The sequence below is a fragment of the Crotalus tigris genome, unplaced genomic scaffold, assembly GCF_016545835.1.
Source record: "Crotalus tigris isolate CLP2741 ecotype Arizona unplaced genomic scaffold, ASM1654583v1 scf7180000017551.9496454, whole genome shotgun sequence".
Lineage (NCBI taxonomy): Eukaryota > Metazoa > Chordata > Lepidosauria > Squamata > Viperidae > Crotalus > Crotalus tigris.
The window spans coordinates 549521-568100 of NW_024096469.1; the positions used below are offsets into that span (position 1 = coordinate 549521).

General features: G+C 37.7%; 1 protein-coding gene across 2 annotated transcripts in view; it reads right to left on the reverse strand.

Annotated features, from left to right (window-relative positions):
- ECI2 (enoyl-CoA delta isomerase 2) overlaps window positions 1–17056 on the reverse strand; it is a 25972-nt gene extending 8916 nt beyond the window's left edge. For both annotated transcript variants that reach the window (XR_005556625.1, XM_039342748.1), the window contains exons 1-4: window positions 16898–17056; window positions 7898–8060; window positions 7490–7588; window positions 4454–4636 (exon numbers count right to left, since the gene is read on the reverse strand). Coding sequence is in view for 1 of the 2 variants with exons in the window: in XM_039342748.1 (XP_039198682.1) it covers window positions 4454–4636; window positions 7490–7588; window positions 7898–8060; window positions 16898–16971 (519 nt within the window). In the remaining variant the exon portion in view is untranslated. The remainder of the gene's footprint in view (window positions 1–4453; window positions 4637–7489; window positions 7589–7897; window positions 8061–16897) is intronic.
- Between the last annotated feature and the right edge of the window lie 1524 nt (window positions 17057–18580).

Below are 18580 nucleotides of genomic sequence, written 5' to 3' on the forward strand. Positions count from 1 at the left end.
CATTAATACTCAGTAAAAAAGTACAATATTATCAGCTTTCGAAAAGCTCCCTTTTCTTGTAATTTATTTCTGCTATTAAAAAAAGGCATCACATATCAATTAATCAATTTCCCATTTAAAATGAAGGGAATAGATATTTTTTTATTTCTCCGGGTTAGGGTTAAGGTCTAATTAACTGTAAAACTGGATGAATACTAAACGATTACATAAATTCTCAATTCTACTGCATATTGAACATTATAGAATTATAAACTATCTGAACTGGTTAGAGATATTAGAAATCATCCAGTCAATCAATCTTTTACTACCTAAAGGTTTTTATACATACAAAGAAAACTAATGATTATTTCATTATTTATTTATCATCTTGCTATCACAAGTGACTATGGATGGCTTATAATGCAATAAAATAAGAATATAAAACACAATTATAAATATAGGTAGTCTTTGACTTTCAACCACAGTTGAGCCCAAAATTTATGTTGCTAAATGAAGTATTTGTTAAGCGAGTTTTGCCCCATTTTAAGACCTTTCTTGTCACAGTTGTTAAGTGAATCACTGCAGCTGTTAATTAGTAATTTGTAGCTGTTAATTAGTAACCCTTTTCATACCAAGATGTAATATTCTGATTACAAATCCTAGCTGTCTAGTTATAAAAATGCTTCTATTTCTAACAATCTATTCTTAACCATATTCAAACCTCTAATCAATAATATAGCATTCCCTCTATTAGGTCAAAGCTTCTGTTTCTTTCAATCTTACTCTAGCTTTCTTTCTTTGCCAACTAACTTTCCAAGTCAGTACATTTGGATCATCAAATAATTCTTCCTCTATTTTTATATATATTATTTGGAACTAGAGAGACAGTTTGGTTAAAATGTTTTTGGAAGAACTAGCCCGTTGATATTCATTAAACCGCCTCCCTCCTTCTCAGCTACCCCACAGTTCTAATAACGACTTTATCTTCTATTCCATCAACTCTCCTTCCTTGTCATCCAGTGTGTTCTGAAACCTTGGTTTATAAAATGTCTTTTCCGTTTCCAATATTATCGTTATATCTTCTGAGTTTTCATTTATCTGAATCTGGTCATTTGTTGCCTCCTTTGGCTCATCAGAGTTTGTGTCAGCATTTTCTAGTTTTCCTTCTACTTTCTGGGTTGCTGGTTCCTTCTCTGTAGTTGTCTTCTGAGTTTGTAGATTTGAATTAGAAAATTGTTATTTTATCCCATTTGTGTTATTAGTGACCTGCTCACAAGCTAGAATAATTGTTTTTTGTATTAACTTCAGCATGGAGAGAACTTCTTTCTGTGTTTCATTAGTATTTTCTTGATGATATGGCAAGTTAAGACTGCTAGGAACAGATGTTAAAGATGATGTTTTACTATTTAATACTGAATGTGAAACATCCATTTTATTTTATTTTATTTTTATAAGTAGCCTTTACAGATTTATCCAACCGACTGTCCATTCCTGAATCTCCTCTAAGCAGATATAAGTAAAGTTCAAATTTTTATGTCCAATAAAAAAAAAATATATCCTTTCTGTCCAGGGAGAGAGAAGAATCTTTGAGGGTTGTTTAACAATCAAGATTTATAATCCAAAGTGTTCAAAAAAAAAAAATAAATCCACAATGCAGTTCTGAAAGTCAGTATTTATGTTCAAAATTCAGACAGGCCAAATTTAAAATGTTTATCATTTTTGCCACATAGATAAGCAGCCCCAAAGCCTGTTCTTTTTTTTCCTCAACTGTAATTCTCAATAATAAAATAGTTCCAAGGCTAGCCAAAATCTTATTTAGTTCTGGGCTTCAAGCCAGGTTTCTTTTAGGCATAAATAAGTTGTAGTGCTGTAATTCATCACTAGATGTCATAAATGCCACTTTCCAGTTTTTAGATCCAATACTTATATTGCAGCGGTTCTCAACCTGTAGGTCGGGACCCCATTTGGGGTCGAACGACCATTTCACGGGGGTCGCCAAACAATGCAGTCCGCCATTTTTTCCCCTTTTCCTTAGCTGTGCTACTCCTTTTTACTCTATTGGCTTTTGAAAGCCAATAGAATAGACTCTCTTGAATAGAGTCTAATTCTATTGGCTTTCAAAAGCCAATAGGAATTGTCCAGGCTGTCTCTGCCCTGCTGAGCCCACCAAAAGCCCCAGTCTGCCAACGGTGCTGCAAGTTGTCTTCAGCGAAGGCGAGCTGTCTGGAAGTTTCCACCCCTCCCTGCTGAGCAACCACTAAAAATGTAAGTAAAAGAGGGCCAGGGGTGGGAGGCCGGTGGGCGCAGGGAGGGTTGCTGGCACGCGTGGGGCCCTGTGGGTGCCTTACCTCCCTTGGGCTGGGCCAGCTGGTGGCCCAGCCGGTGGTTGGCCTGCACCGTCTCTGCCGCTTGCCAGCTATGCCTCGGCCAGTGCAGGGGGCGGCACCACGCATGCACGGCGCTCCCGGGTAGGGAAAGTCCTCAACTTACAACCGGTTGGGTAGTCCTCGACTCACGACCAGTTGGGGTTGCGGCATTAAAAAGGTTGAGAACCACTGTTATATTGTTAAACTTTTCAAGTCTTTTTCTTTAGAAAAAAAATAATAAAAGGGTCTTAAAAACACTTTTGGTCCCCAAATTTTCAAGCTGTAAGTTTATTTTAATTCCAGATAAGTCTTATAGGTTTTGCCAGTGTGCCCAAGTATTAATTCGCTGCTTTTCTTTTCTGAGGGAGTGGGGCAGAAATTCCCTTTCCCTCTTTCGGGGGAGGGAACACTTTGGGCAGATTTTCAGGAAGAGATCTTAAAATCATGAAGAAAGGATCAGGTCTCACCCAGTTTCATCTACGTTGCTGTAAAGTTGCTTGGTAGTGCTTGTTGACTTCTGTTTTCCACAGCCTAGGACTGGCTACACGAATGCAGCCAGTCTTTCCTCTACCAGTTTGGAGGGCTTCCTTGGATTAAATGGGGGGGGGGGGCTGCCACCCCCCTGCGATCAACGAGAGTCCCCTCCTTGCTTGCCGCCTGTACGGGGCAACTTTCGTCCCCCAGCAGGGTGAAAACAGACGGGAAAGACGGGGCATCTGCATCGCTGCGAGATCCCAACCAGAAATTCCAAAAATATTTGTCTTAAATCTTGTAAATCATTGTGTTAGCATGTAATATGGAGGAGTTTGGGGATATGCAGCAATGGAGGAGACAATGCTGAGGGCATTGCTGGAGGTTTCTGGTTAGACCGGTTTTGGATCTAACTAGATACGAGGTAATTAGATGGCAGTACTGATCCACTACCTGGAGGTTGTCAAGGAAGAAAAATACTTTGACTGAATCTTCAAGACAGAGTGGCTTTGGTTTTGTGCGCATAATGAGCCCAGGAAAAGTCTATCTTTAACTTTGAATAAGATTGTACTCCTCCTCTTTGATGTGGTTCATAATTTGGGAATTCTCCAAAACTCAGCTTCTACTTGAAGAGCAGATGGCAGCTGTGACTAAGAGAACCTCTGCACAGTTATAGCTTGTGTGCTACTGGAAATTCTTCCTGGAGCAGGAGGTCCTTATCAAAGCCACTGATGCCATAGTCACTTTCTCTTTGGAATACTTTCCCTAAATTTCATTCCCTTGGGAGTGATGGATCCCAGTATTCTGTAAGTTATCCCATTTGCAGTATCTTGGTTGAAAATTTTTTACTCTATGATACACCCAGATAAGGGGTACAGATAAAAGAGTTTAGTAGAATGTAAATATTATTAGCTGCCTAGAACTTACAGGAATGGGCATCAGAAGCAAAAGAAAATCAAACAAACTCAATTGCTTTGAGCATTTGGAGTTCTAAGAACATTTGGGTGGTTGTATTAAATGGCTGCTGAGATAATATTCATCAGTTATAGGTTACTGATTATATCAATCAGTGATTTCAAATAACCAACCCACGAGAATACTGCTTGCTGCTCCAATTAGTTTCTGTAACCTGAAAGACATTGTCTAATGAACAACGCAAATCTTTTTTCTTTTTATGGATAGATAGATACACTTCCAAACAAAGGCACTATTTGTTTTGTTTTGTTTTCTTAAAAAACTTATGGATAATAATAATTATTATTAACTCCAGACCTCTTTGTGTTTGGCAGTTTTCCATTTTTAAAATTCAAATAATTCTTTAATTATGAAAAAGGGGACAAATAGTTATCGTAATGGATGTGCGTAGCATTCCCGGTGAAATTTTGTAGATCCCAGGTGAATACAAAGCAACATACATGTGTACCTGATTCAGGAGGAAAAAAGAACCTAACAGAATGCTGGGGCAACTTTCCCTCAGATGTCTGGGGTGACTAGTAAACCTACACAGATAGCATTTTGTGAAATTATTTAAATCATTTAAAATTCATATTTTAAATGATCCCTAGATGGTTTTTTGAAAAATTGCTCCCCTTCTCTGTTTTTATTTGCTTCCAAACTACAAAATCTACAAGCTTTACCTTGACATTGATAGCGTTTTTCTTCTTTGGCCGGTTTAATACGATCTTTGTGATGTTGTCTTTAGAAGTAACCTCAAGTGTCTCATAGATGGATTTGCTACCAGGGGGAATTTCACTAACTGGAGAAGGTTCTGCAGGAACCAAACTCGATACAAGCTCAATGTAGCTCTGCCTGGCACTGTCCTGTAATGAGAAGTCAGTAGTTAAAATAGAATATATACTGTAAATATTCATCGTGATGCATCCGGCTCACGGGCCGACAGTTTGACACCCCTGATATAAATGATATCAAGATAGAAAATGTAAACCCATTACTTGGCGTTGCTATTAATTGATTAATCATCACGACTGCTGTTTATACTTATTTATTTTGTAGAGGCTTTTATTTATGTTTTTAAAATTGTTTAAACTGTTTTATAATTTTAGAATTGTAAGCCATCAGAGTCCCTTGGTTGAGTGGGGCAGCTATAGAGGTTGAATAAATAAAATGAATAAAAATAAACCAAGTGAAGGATTCAAAATTAGAAATGCCACATTTTATCTTCAACCTTTTAAATGTCAAAAAAGTACAAATCTACTTCCTATGGTTTTTTTTTATTATTAATTTGTATCTTTGGAAAATTCTTTGTTGGTATATGTTGAATGCTATTATTTCTATGGCTTTTTTTCAGAATTAGAATACAAATACTTTAAATTATTTTAAAATACATGCAATGTTGTTATTAAAAATACAATTTGCACTGCAGATCATAACGAAACAATTAAGACAGGTATTTGACAGGGTATAGCAAAATTGAGCATTTTAACATCCTATTAATTTCAGTGGCAAATTTCAACATTTCTTCTTCTCTACAATATTATGAATTCCTAGCAGTTGTGAAGCTATTAAATGGAATTATTTACTCTCAGTATGTGCTGGGGAAATGATTTTTTTAATTTATTATTTATTGCATTTTGAATCTGACTTTGAACTGAGTACTTTTTTTACTAATTCTGCACAGTGGTTTACATTCCTGAAGAAAGTGCATATTACCAATAGACGCTGCAATGGAAATTGGGGGGGGGGAGGCTATTCTGATGGTATATGGAGACATCAAATTCTCTCTCTGCCTTTTTGCAGCATAATTATACTACAGTCCCAGGATACTTCAAAATATTATGTGCTAGTACTTAAGACAGCAGAAAAATATGCTGGCATAAAATTTGCTGCCTTGTTTGTCATTATTTACCTGATTTTTATTCTGACTTTATTACTTTATAAATAATTCAAAGCAGTGCAAATACCTAATATTCCCTTCCTCCCCCTATTTTCCCCACAACGCTGTGAGGTAAGTTGGCTTGAGAGAGAGAGTGACTGGCTCAAAATCACCCAGCTAGCTTTCACACCCAAGGTGGGACTAGAACTCATGGTCTCCTGGTTTCTAGGCCAGCATCTTCACCTATTTTATCACATCAACGACTACTCAACTGTTGCTGTCCTTATATTTTTAATATAGGAAAAGTTAAATTGGTGGATTCCTCTTATTTTGTTATTTCTGCCATCAAATGTAATTTATAATACACAAATAATCAATAAATGTTCCTGAAGCAGAACACTCCGAACTCATGTGGACTGCTCTAATGTGCTCTACATTGAATTCCCCTTGAAGACCACTTGGAAATTACAGAAAAACTGCACAGTCTTTTGATGTGCAATACAGAATCCTTCATCAAGAAACACTCTAGATCAGGGCTCTGCAACCTTAAACATTCAAAGAGCCACTTGGACCCATTTCCCAGAGAAAAGAAAACACTGGGAGCAGCAAAACCTGTGTGCACATGCGCGCGCAAGGGTGGGGGGAGCTTGATTGAAGAGTTTAATTAAAAAGAAATAGAGGCTGCTGTGCATGAGTTCCCTCTTTCTCTCTCCCTCCCTCTTTCCTCTCTCTCTCTTTCTCTTTCCTCTCTTTCTCTTTTCCTTTCTCCCTCTTTCTCTTTCGTTCCTCTCCCCCTCTTTCTCTTTCACTCTCTTCCTCTCTCTTTCTCTCCCTCTCTCCTCTCCCTCTTTCCTCTCTCTCTCTTTCTCTCTCCCCCTTCCCTCTTTCTGATCTTCTGCTCACCTGGCAAGCTGGCTTTAAGCTGTTCTCCAACTAAGCTGACAGACATTCTTATTGGGCTGGCTCTCTCCTGCCCTCTCTGCTTCCTGCAGAGATGCAGCCAAGGAAGGAGCCTCACCCAATAAGCTTGTCAGCTCATGGGAGAACATGGTGAGGCCACTCTCTTTTTTACACACACACACACACACACACACACACGGGGGGGGGGGGCAAATGCCTCTCTCTCTGTGTCTGTTTCTGTCTCTCTCTCTCTGCAAATGACAGAGGAGGCTGGGAGCCGCAGAAGGCTCAAAGAGCCGCATGCAGCTCTGAAGCTGCAGGTTGCCGACCTGTGCTCTAGATTAATTTTGTTTCTAATTTAACAGAATTCATTCACGTTAGATCAGTTATGAATCTTTGTTACTTAGGAAAGATTTTATAATACAACCTTGAATAAAACAAGAAGTTCCTTTCCCCCTCCCCTCTGGTGGTGATCTTTTTATTAAAGGCACCATAGAAATCAACTTTTTCCTTTTGCTTCCTGTAATTTTGCATTTTTTATAAGAACCAACAACGTGTGTTCCATGGACATCTTCATATAAAAATATATGAAATAATGTAAATGGTATTTATAATATTTTCCATTAAGCAAAATATTTAAAATGGGATCTCTCCACAACTTTTGATATCAAGCAAAAAAAAGCTTGTACGAGAAAGCTATTTTAAAATTTAAGACTAAAATCTTGAAGCCACATACATAACAATTCATCATTTGTATAATTAAGTAACTGATGTAGCAATATCATCTGCATCTATTTATACTATTTGCAATCATGCAGATTACATATCTCAAATTATGTAACTTACATTATTATATTAATATGGATATAATGGATATTTGTTTTTAAAGGACTCCCCCCACCCAAAGTGTTAAACCAAGGTTTCTGAGAAGTACGCTTACCTGTGTCATACTGCCAAGTGAGTTCCAAGCATCCCATTTGGCTTTGTTGATAAAATCCAATATACTTGGTTTGGGAATATTACATGGGCCCACAGTAGCCTGTGTTAAATCAAATCAAGTTTAAAATAGTTAGATAATGATCAAGTGAAACTAAAACTGCAACTAGACTGCAAAGTATAAATTAATCATTTATTTTTATTCAAATTATGTCTGTTCTAAAACTAATATGAAACCTTCTGCTATATTTCAGGAGCAATTATTAAAAGTATAAAAACAGATTTGTGTGTGTGTGAGAGAGAGAAAGAGAGAGAGAGAAAAGAGAGGAGAGAAAGAGAGAGAGAGAGAGAAATAGTCCAGAAGTATTTTTCAAAAAATTCACACATTTAAGAAGGTAAATGGTTGGAATACCTGTTTATACAATCCATAAAGCTTCAACTTAATGTCATCGCTTGGCTCATCTTGCAAAAGGTTCACCTGCTCTTTGGCTTTCTCAAAATCTTCCTGACTAAATTGCATGGTAGAATTAGTTGTATGTAATTGTAGCACAGGAAAATAAACACCATGCACTTTACTGTGAAAAGAAAAAAAGGAGGAAAATAAGACAAATAAATAAAATAATAAAATAAAATAATAAAATAAAATAAAAACTGAGATGAATTGTCATATGCTCAATATCATTCACAGTCCCAAAGATCAATTTACTACAAAGAAGAGCTAGTACTGCTTGTAGCATAATTAAACTTTGATTAAGTTAGTTCTTATTCTTCTGTTAAACATCATGCTGTGAACTTCACTGTGATGCTACTAAAAAAGAATCTAGACACTGTAAAGATTTAAAAATCAACCACAAATAGAACATAACTTAGTTGGCTTTAGAAAGCAAAGGACAGGACTTCTGGTTCTGGTTTGCAGTGACAGTGGTCGTGAGAAGAGAGTCGCCTCTTCACCGGCCGGTTCTTCTTCGCTGGTAGATCCTGAAGAGGGTTGAAAGTCGCCTGGAGGGGCGACCACCGATGAGGAGGCTTTTTGGTGACTGTGGGAGGGTGGCAGCTTCTCCCGCGGCTCCAGCTAACTCCTTAGGGCCAATGGAGCAAAGATCGCCCAGTAAGATGGCCGATCACCAGCCAAACGTCACAAGAACATCTAAGCGTAAAGAACCACCATGGATGATCGGGGTGAGACCTTTTCTTTTCCTCTTTTCACCCTACTTTTTTCTTCCTGTAAAAAGCCTTTCTGGAATTATTTCCCTGCCTTGAGAGAGAAGCGTTTGTTTGCGAGGGAAGAAAAGCGCTGAATAAAATTACAGAATAACTAACTTGAATGACTATATTTTACCTGTATCTAGTCTGGAGTCCCCAAAAAACCCTATTACAGAGCTCTACTACCTGATCTAGTTTATATCTGGAGAATATTATTTTTTCTACTTTTTTTCTAAAAAAGAAAAAAAATCATTTTATTGGTGCCTGGGAAAAGATTCTATAACCCACTGAGGACATCTTGTGGTGAAATTTAATACTGCAATTGCCTGTTTCTGTTTGAAGTTGAGGTTGGCTATGACCTTCAAATTATTATAAAAGGGAAAAGATAAAGAAGTTGATGCAGCTGTTAGAAACTGTGGGGGTGGACATTGGTTAACTGTTATTAAATACAGCCTCCACTAAAAGATAAAAGGACTGCTTCTAACTATCATCGAAATGAAGAAACCCTATTTACAACTCAACTGTAAACCTATATTGGAAAAAATTCATGAAGCCACTGAGCAAGTATGCGCTAAAATAAAAGAGATTACTACAGAAATAAGAGTCAGAAACCCTACTTCAAACTTCCAAACTGACTTCTAGACTTCAACTGACTATCCTATAGGCCAAAATATACCAGAAGAGGAATTAACCAACACCAAAGAGGAATTTATATTACCTCATATGCAACCTACAGAGATTTTTGATGATCAAAAGGTAACTTTAATTAAACTATATACAACTCCAAAAACAACAGGAATTGATGCACAAACACAATTTACTGAGAATTATGACAACTTTGATAACCAACTATTAATCACAAAAGTGGACACAACTGAATGTCGTACTCAGCTGAACCAAACATCAAGACTTGAATTTTTAAAGCAACAAGGGTCTAATCACAAAGGAGTCAGGCTCCTAAAACAGAGGATGGGACGTCTTCCCTTGACCCAAATGATATCACAAGGAATAAAGAGAGATCTATTTGTTGAAATAGAGACTCTGTTATGGAAACCTGCTTGGCGCAAAAAGAAAGCCAGAATAAAACTGAAAAAGAGATCTAAAATTACATGTAATGGGTTAAAAAGGCCTTTTAGAGATACAGATTGATTTAAGATTTAAGACTCATACTTAGAAGCGAGAGGAAAATTTGTGATTAGTAGAATATATATGTGAAATAGAGTAAGAATGTATCTTTTGAAATAATATGTTTATTTTATGTATGAAAATTACCTTGTAATGGAATGAGAATAAGAAAATGGATTGTGATAATAGAAACTTTGGAGATTTGGACTGATTTAACAATTAACTGAGTATGTAAAGTTAGCAAGATGATATTTTGTGTAACAATATGTTTGTTTTAGTTATAATTATGTGGACGAGATTTAAATCTTACCTAATGGACTGAAATGATTTTTTTTTGTTTTGTTATAGAAATAGATTGACTGATAGACTATATATACAAAATAGAGTAGAGTAATATTTTTATCTTAAGTAGGATAACTATTTTGTAGTGGAAGAAGAAATAAGAGAGATTTGTGATAAGAGAAAAATTGGTAGTGATCAATGATTTATTAGATTAAGAATTAGAATATATCTGGAAATATTAGAATGTTATTGTCGGAATATTATGTGTATTTTAGAAGGGGTACCCGAAGTGCTAATAATATGTTTATTCAAGATTAAATTGGATTATGGTAATTGTAAATTAGTAAAGCTTAAAAACAGGATTTGGATCTACATAGATGTAATCTAGAAATGGATTAACCTAAATATACTATTTGAGAGAAATAGAGAGGGAATATTTAATGAATTAATTTGAGTTATATATATATATGACTTTGTCTTTGGATGATTGATTACCCCATCACCAAGGTGTTTCTTGAGCACTTTGATGTAAAAGTCAAAAAACCAATAAAACATGTTTATAAAAAAAAAGCAAAGGGCAAAACTATTTCTTCTACCTGATGTTACATATCTCTAGCTAGCTATTCACATACACATGCATAAATGAACAGCGCTATATGTACATGCTCACATATAAATACCGTATACTACTTGATGAGTTTCTCCAAATTGGAAAGGGGTTATTAGAGAGAGGCATTAAAAACTGTTTTTAATTTTCGGTGCATGAGGCCTCTAAAAATATGGCTGCAGAGCCATAGGATAACAGACTAAGGTGCTGGCAATGGCTTCTGTCTGAGTCACTATAATATTCCCAGATCCCACACCCCACCCCTGGGCAAAAAGTTTAGCCCAGGAACATTGAACTTAGAATAACTATGAGTGTTGTGTAATCACTAGTTATACAGAAGGCAGCAATGTTTAACTCTTTTCATACATTGGCAGGAAAGTCTCTAGAGTCAAAAATAATGCAAATATTATGGTTTGTCATTAAACAACCTTGTTTAATAATTTAATAAGCAACAAAGAAACATTAGTGCAAAACAATGTTTCATGAGAAACATCTGGGAAACAGAAGGATTTTGGCAGCTTAGATAGCAGTGTTTCTCATTAATCAGAATACCAAAATTTAATTATATTGCTTTAATGAGTTGTATTTGTTTAAGCTCATATCTAGGATAATGTTCTAAGAAGCCATCCCAAAGTTGCCCCAGTCCTACTTCCTTTTCTTTTCTCTCTTTTGTGAATAGAGATTTTACTTTTGTTCAATCCAGAGCACTTGTAAGTTGAAGACTACCTGTATACAAACTACAACTACTCAGTTGTCAGTATCTTGATTTTGCCTGCCAGTTTCCCTAGTGCTTACACATTCAGGCATTATAAATTGGGTTGAAATTATTAAGGCAAAGCACAGAGTTGAGCCATGTCTCTAAATTAGCCTGTCTCAGGTCATCAGCGCTGAGGAATTTTTATTCTTGTAATACGTTTTTGTAATAGATACGTAGGATTTCTCTTCTTTGCTTTCATCCATAGTTGGTTACCTTTTCTCTTCACTTCATTTCATTCTAGTTTTCTCTCCTTTCATTCCCAGAACTATCTCTACCCCAGACCCCATCTCCAAACCTCTCCCTCTTCTTTTCTTTTACTAATTTTGTTGGGTGATGTTCTGGATCAGCCAGTTAGATAGGTCTGTATGTTAGAATGTTTGGCATTTATAAGGTTAAGCACTGTCTCCTTAAGAGATGGCTTATGGGTAATGTAGTTTAGCTATTCACTACATACCATATTAACAGGTCAGTAGGAGGAGCTACTAAGTTTATCACAGGATATCCTGGCTACGTGCCAGTTTGGAATGTCTATATGAGATAAGCATGGGATCACTGGAGGACACACACAGTCTGAACCCACGCTAGAAATTGATGTGAAGGAATTATTGATTTTTACCTATAAAGATGAACAGATATGGAACATTCAGATGAAACTACCAAGAAATGTGAGTTCAGCAGTATTCCTGAATAAATATCTGTTTTACAATTATCTTTATTGAGTCATCTGTCTGTGCTTGAATTACAAAAGCATCTTGATTCAGGTTTCAGAATAGGTGACACAAATGAAAATGCAAAACTACAGTGTGACCTGCATCTTTCTTAATGCTCAGACATGTACAAGTTGTTTAAATTGCCAGAAACATACGGGGCAAAAGCTAACAGCTCAGACGTTTCCACCAACAATCACTATGGAATATTTTATAAATATACAAGTGGACTTTGCCCAATGCTATACTGGATATGTTTTCTAAATGGATTGAAACATAGTCAGCAGGAAAGTTAATGTTACCACTAAGTATAGTCAATCTATTGAGATATTTGCTTTGTGTCTTTGGTATACCGTTGTCTATAAATTCTATATAAAATCGCTAGAATAGAAAAAGAGTAGTAAATCTGAAAAGGAAGTATTGGAAAGACCCCAATATAAACAACAACTATATTTATCATTTTTTTAAAAAAAAGTCCTAGATTAGTTTAGATTTATAGAAACTATGCTTTAGATGTTTATTTTTGATCATTTTTAGATTCTTCTGGAGTTTTTAACTGTTGTGTTATATATTGCAAAGGGTCACATGTTGTGAAATGGAAGGGAATAAATCAATCTTCCTACTTAAGTGGACAGGAACTGGCATAAGCAATGTATTACTAAATTAATCTTTCACAAATGCATGGTTACCAATATACTATCAGAATTGCAAGAGGTGTAAAAAAAGAACTCTACTATTAAACAAAATGGCAGATTTCCATAGTTTACATGAATGAGTCTTCCTCCCATGGAAGTGAATGGCAGAATTTGAAAAAAAAATGCAAATCCTATTGTTACCATTGAGAATATCTTCAATTTATTCAGATCTAAGTCACTTCATCACTACCAATGTGCATGAAATTTCTAAGCAATTCTAAATCTTCCACCAGGTTGGAAACAGTGAAGACAGCAATTTAAAGGAGGGAGGGGGACATTTTCCTGGTTGGGATCATGTTTTTCAGGAGTTATGCATTAGACTGTTTTTACAGTATAAATTAAGCTTTTCTTTTCCTTGATAACTGCTTCTTAGAGAATGTTAGTTTTACAAAGTAACTGCCAATGATGAATATATAGCCTTCCAAGATTAAACCAATGATAATTTAAGCAGATTTTACTTGAATAGTAGCATGCATAACCCAACTGGCTGCAAGAGTGCATGAGTGGAACTGAGCAAATGTATATCCACTTTCTAAATACCCCTCTGATGACAGCAGCTGCCTGCATGGTTGGGGGACTATTGGCTTGGCTTATTGACTCAGTGTATACTGCTAGTGACAGAAGACCACAATTCCTCTGAGTAGGTCATCTGACCCCAGGGTTCTGCACCAACTCTGCTAGTTTTATTTGGAGGATTCTTATAAACGTTAAGTCTGGTATCTTGGGGAGGAGCAGGCAAAGAGAGTGCAGGAAAAAGACACTGAAACTGGCTTCCAGCTTTGCCTTCTTAGAAAAATTAGTATCAGATAAACAAATACTCCACCATGCTCCCAGCCCTTGGGGCTCATCCTTTGGGATGCCAAGGAAGTAGTGCAGACTGTGGACCAATAGTCACTATTTGTCAACTTATCGGAAGATTTATTGAATACATTGGTACTGAGAGCAGCTACAGAAGTAGGGGCACTGGGCCTCTTCCACAGTCACTGGCACCTGCAATCCAGGTGGCTCCTCAGATTTCTTTGGCCTCTATTGGTTGCTTGAGTGCTCCTATGATCCAGGGAGTTTTAGTATTGGAACCACCTCCACTACAACTATTATTACTTCTATCTATCAATTTCCACTATTTCTTCTACCTTTACTATTGTTACCCTGTCAATAGCACCTATCTTCACACTAATTGCAGCGTTGACACCTATGTCACCAAACTTTGATATGACTTTATGATAATCTCCCTATAAAGGAAGAAAAGACAGAAAGGAATTCTGGCATTACCAGTTCTAACTAATCCTCCTCAATTGCACTTTTATATTGTGTGTGTGTGTGTGTGTGTGTGTGTGTGTGTGTGTGTGTGTGTGAGAGAGAGAGAGAGAGAGAGAGAGAGAGAGAGAGAGAGAGAGAGAGAGAGAGAGAGAGAGAGAGAGAGGAGGGACCCAAAATCTTTCAGTGAGTAGAAACCACATTTGTAACTTCGAGCCAAGCTATATCATAAAATTGCACAGAAAATAATACTATTGAAGAAATTGGCTAAAATTGTTTGGACTTATACAATACTGAAGTTCCTATTCTATTTTAACATGAATGTGATGAATTGTGATAAAGGGAACTTTGGTCATTTAAAACTTGGAAATTATAAATATTAAATGTTAAATTTAAATATTAATGGGAAACTAATTAGGACATTGATTGTCTATAAAGACTGAATGTTAAAATAAGCAGGATATGTATAAGCTAAAAATTATTGATAAATGTAAGAATGTTATTTTTATTTAATTGATATAATAAGAATTGTATTAGTTTAAACATGAGACAGTAAATACTAAGGGGAAAAGAAAAGAAATATTTAATGTGGTAGTTTGAGACTTTTACCAAAGATTCTTGTATGTCATTGAACTTTCAATTAACTCAGCCGCCACGTTGCTTTTTAAATACTTAAATGTAAAATTAGAGAATCAATAAAACATTTAAAAAAAAGATTTTTGTTTTGTCAAGCTGCAGCCAATTCAACTGAACTTTCTGGATGCAATAATTTTTTTCATATGCGAAACAAAACAGAAACCCAGTTTGTAGCCCTAAAATTCTGCTAACAGCTGTCTTGGCTGAATAGTATGAAAAGAACACATCATACTATATATGTTCACACCTTAATCACAGTGAATGTAAAATTATATATACCTAATGATTGCACAAGAACCAATTTACATCTAATGCATAATTTGCACAAGAACTTACAGTATTACATGGCTGCACATGAACTGGTTCAGAAATCTATTCTGTGATTGTAAAATATATGCTAACTGCAATCTGTATGTCAATACAGATTCTATGCAGATATGCATATTTCATATATTTAAATGATTGAGTGGACAACCCTACATATGGCTAGGTCAGCATACTCCACATTTATGAGACTTCAAGCACTTACAATTATACACCCATGACCAGTTCATAGTTCAGTAATAGTATTGTAAAAACTGCAAAATTGTCCCTGGAATATACACTATGCATAGATGGAACAAAGATAAATCACTTAATGCTTCATATTTAGTACAGTATGCCCATGTAATTTTAACAGAATGGCCATCTAAAGTACACTATGCTGAAGTACATTTCATTTTTTACTGTTTCACAGTAAGATGTATTTTATTTATCTGGCTGCATATCGTCTATGAAAGAGATTACCGTGTATTGTTTCTAGTGTTATCTGTTCGCATGGTGTACCATGCAGAGACAATAAGGCACCTCATCCTAAAGTGGACATATATAGCTTTCACAACAGGTAGGACAACGGACTGAGAATCAGGCTCTGAGCGACTTAACTATTTTCCAAAGCACCTGAAGGCAGGACAAGAAGCAACGGGTGGAAACTAATCAAGGAGAGAAGCAACCTAGAACTAAGGAGAAACTTCCTGACAGTGAGAACAATTAATCAGTGGAACAGCTTGCCTCCAGAAGCAGTAAATGCTCCAACACTGGAAGTTTTTAAGAAGAGACTGGACAGCCATTTGTCCGAAATGGTGTAGGGTTTCCTGCCCGAGCAGGGGGTTGGACTAGATGACCTCCAAGGTCCCTTCCAACTTTACTATTATTATTATTATTAACTACTTAGGGGCACTGCTGAGATCAAATTTTCAAACATGTATGGTCAAATAAGTAACAGAGATAATTTTTGATCCCTGGATGTATTTGTAGGTTCATTGCAACACAGCAGCCAAAAACTGATGGGAGAAAAAGGGGACATTTTAAAGTAAAGAATGAACTATTCCTGCATCTTTCTATTGCCCCAATTGCTTCGACAGAGCTAAACTGGTCCAGGGTAACAATATCACCAAATGTTTCAGCGTGGTGAAATACTAAACTTGAGTAGAGTCCAAAAGGATCTGGATTCTACAATTCCACACTCTAAAACACATATTTAGTACATATACATCGGAAAACTTTTTTTCCAGCAGGCCACCACGTTTTAAACAATGACAATCTCAAAGAATCTCACATTAAATCTTTGGAATACGCAGCAGCAGTGCAACTGTCAGCGCTGTTTTTGCTTGTCTTATTTACCAATACAGATAAGTAACCTCTTACTCGCCCCTCTGAGTTACTTTTAAGCCAGCTCTTAAAAACACCCTTCTGGCATCCAGCAGAACTTCTTCCCCCTTTACTCCACGGTATTATGGAAAATAAAAATGACAGCACCTGCAAAGGGAAACACTTATTTGCAGGCAGCGCTAAAATCCAGTATCTTAAAACCAAGAAAGCTGGCGGCGATAAGCACTGTAATCCAATGTATTTGGAAAGCACCAATTCGGAGAAATCGGTTGGCACACAACGTACAGAATCATAACGCGTAAAGAAGCAACAGCGCTTAGCCGGATGGTGCGGAACAGCCCTCCCTAGTTTCTCTCTTCCAAGGAAGAAAATAGAAATAAATACTCGGGCACGGCTTCTTCTGCGGGGCCCAACTTATCCGCTTGAGAGCCGCTTTCTCTCTCCTCCCGCTGCCCTTTAGGGAGCCCTCCAGCCCCCAGGGAGCCGCTCTCACCTGATCCCACAAAGAGGGCTGCAAAAACGCAGCGGTTTCGGCCTCAAGAATTTAAGGACCAGAGCTCGGAACATACTCCTCCAAAAGTCACCCAAAGGGACTCCGCCTCCGACTCTCTCGGGCGAATAAGCTGACCCGAGGCTCGCGTATTTATAGAGCGGCCAAGCCCGCCACGGGGCGTCGTCGTCGTTGTCGCTCCTCCCAGTGTTTGGGGGGGGAGGTGGAGCTGGCAAGAGAAGGGGCGGGGCTTCTGGGGAGTACCATGGCGGGTCTCTCGGATTACGTGGCACAATTGCGTGAGGCTTGGCGCGCTAGCTTGAGGGGAAACGGCGGCGGCGGATCTGGGGAGCCCAGAAATAAGCAAATGTCTATGTAAACCTGGACTGATGACGTAGTTCGCTTCTTCCTAAAGCAGGGGTTCTCAACCTTGGCAACTTTAAGACTTGTGGACTTCAATTCCCAGAATTCCTCAGCCAGCTTTGCTGGCTGAGGAATTCTGGGAGTTGAAGTCCACAAGTCTTAAAAGTTGCCAAGGTTGAGAACCCCTGTCCGAAAGATTTTGTGGTTATTTTGTCAGTTCGAATGTCCTGACTTCATCTGGTCCTGTTCACGTGTAACATTCACCTGTCCACTTGAGCGAAGCATTTTAGAAATGTGGAGTCCATGGTGCTTTCTGGAACTTGGTTGTTGTTGACCCGTGTTTCATTCACCGATTGGATAAACGCCATCGGTTCTAGTTGGGTAATGAAACGTGTGAAACTAAACAGTCAAGCTCAGAGAGCACCAAGGACTGTGCTGTTCAGCCCTGAGTTACAGATTTCCCCTTCCATGGACTCTTCGAAGTCTTGACCAATTGCTGCCCCATAGACTACTGCCAAATTCTGAATAGAGCACCGGTCCCTAAGTTGGTGCTCTCCACATGTATTGGGGGTTCAGTTCTGATAATTGTCTGCTGGCCTGGACTGAAGATTAGAGGACAAAGATCAGCATTTGGAGTAGGCACTGGTTGAGAATTGAGCATCCTACTCAATTGATTATTGTAGACTGAGAACTTAATACTCCATTGTCTGTGGAGTTTCTATGTCATCCAAGTCATAGTTCTCCTAAAGATACTTTTTCACAAAGCAACTGGACTTGGTTTTTTTTTTTTTTTAAGATGTTTCTTCAAAGAGCCCATCTATATCAAAATTGAACAGCCCTCTCTCAACAGAGGGGAGGGATACGACATCATCTATCTCCAATCTACAACATAGTCCTTTCAACAGTTCCAAGAAGGCTTCACACACATTTGCACTAGGGTGACCCTGACAACACAGATAAGCCTCCAGGTGGCCTCAACAACTCTCTAAAACACAGGTGTCAAACTCAATTGCATCATGTGACGTATCATGACATATTGTGACTTTTTGCCTTTGCGGAGCTGGGGTGGGCGTGGCTTGCACATGACACCTCTGGCCCTCGGGCTGTCAGTTTGACACACCTGCTTTAAAAGAATGCAAATGACCAGCTGTTTAAAGCAGTGGTTTTCAACCTTTCTAATGCTGCGACCCCATAATACAGTTCCCCATGTTGTGGTGACCCCCAACCACTTATACATCACGGGTGCCAGGGGCGTGGCCAAAGAAAAGGGGGAAAATGGCAGACAGCCTTGTTTGGCGACCCCCATGAAATGGTCGTTTGACC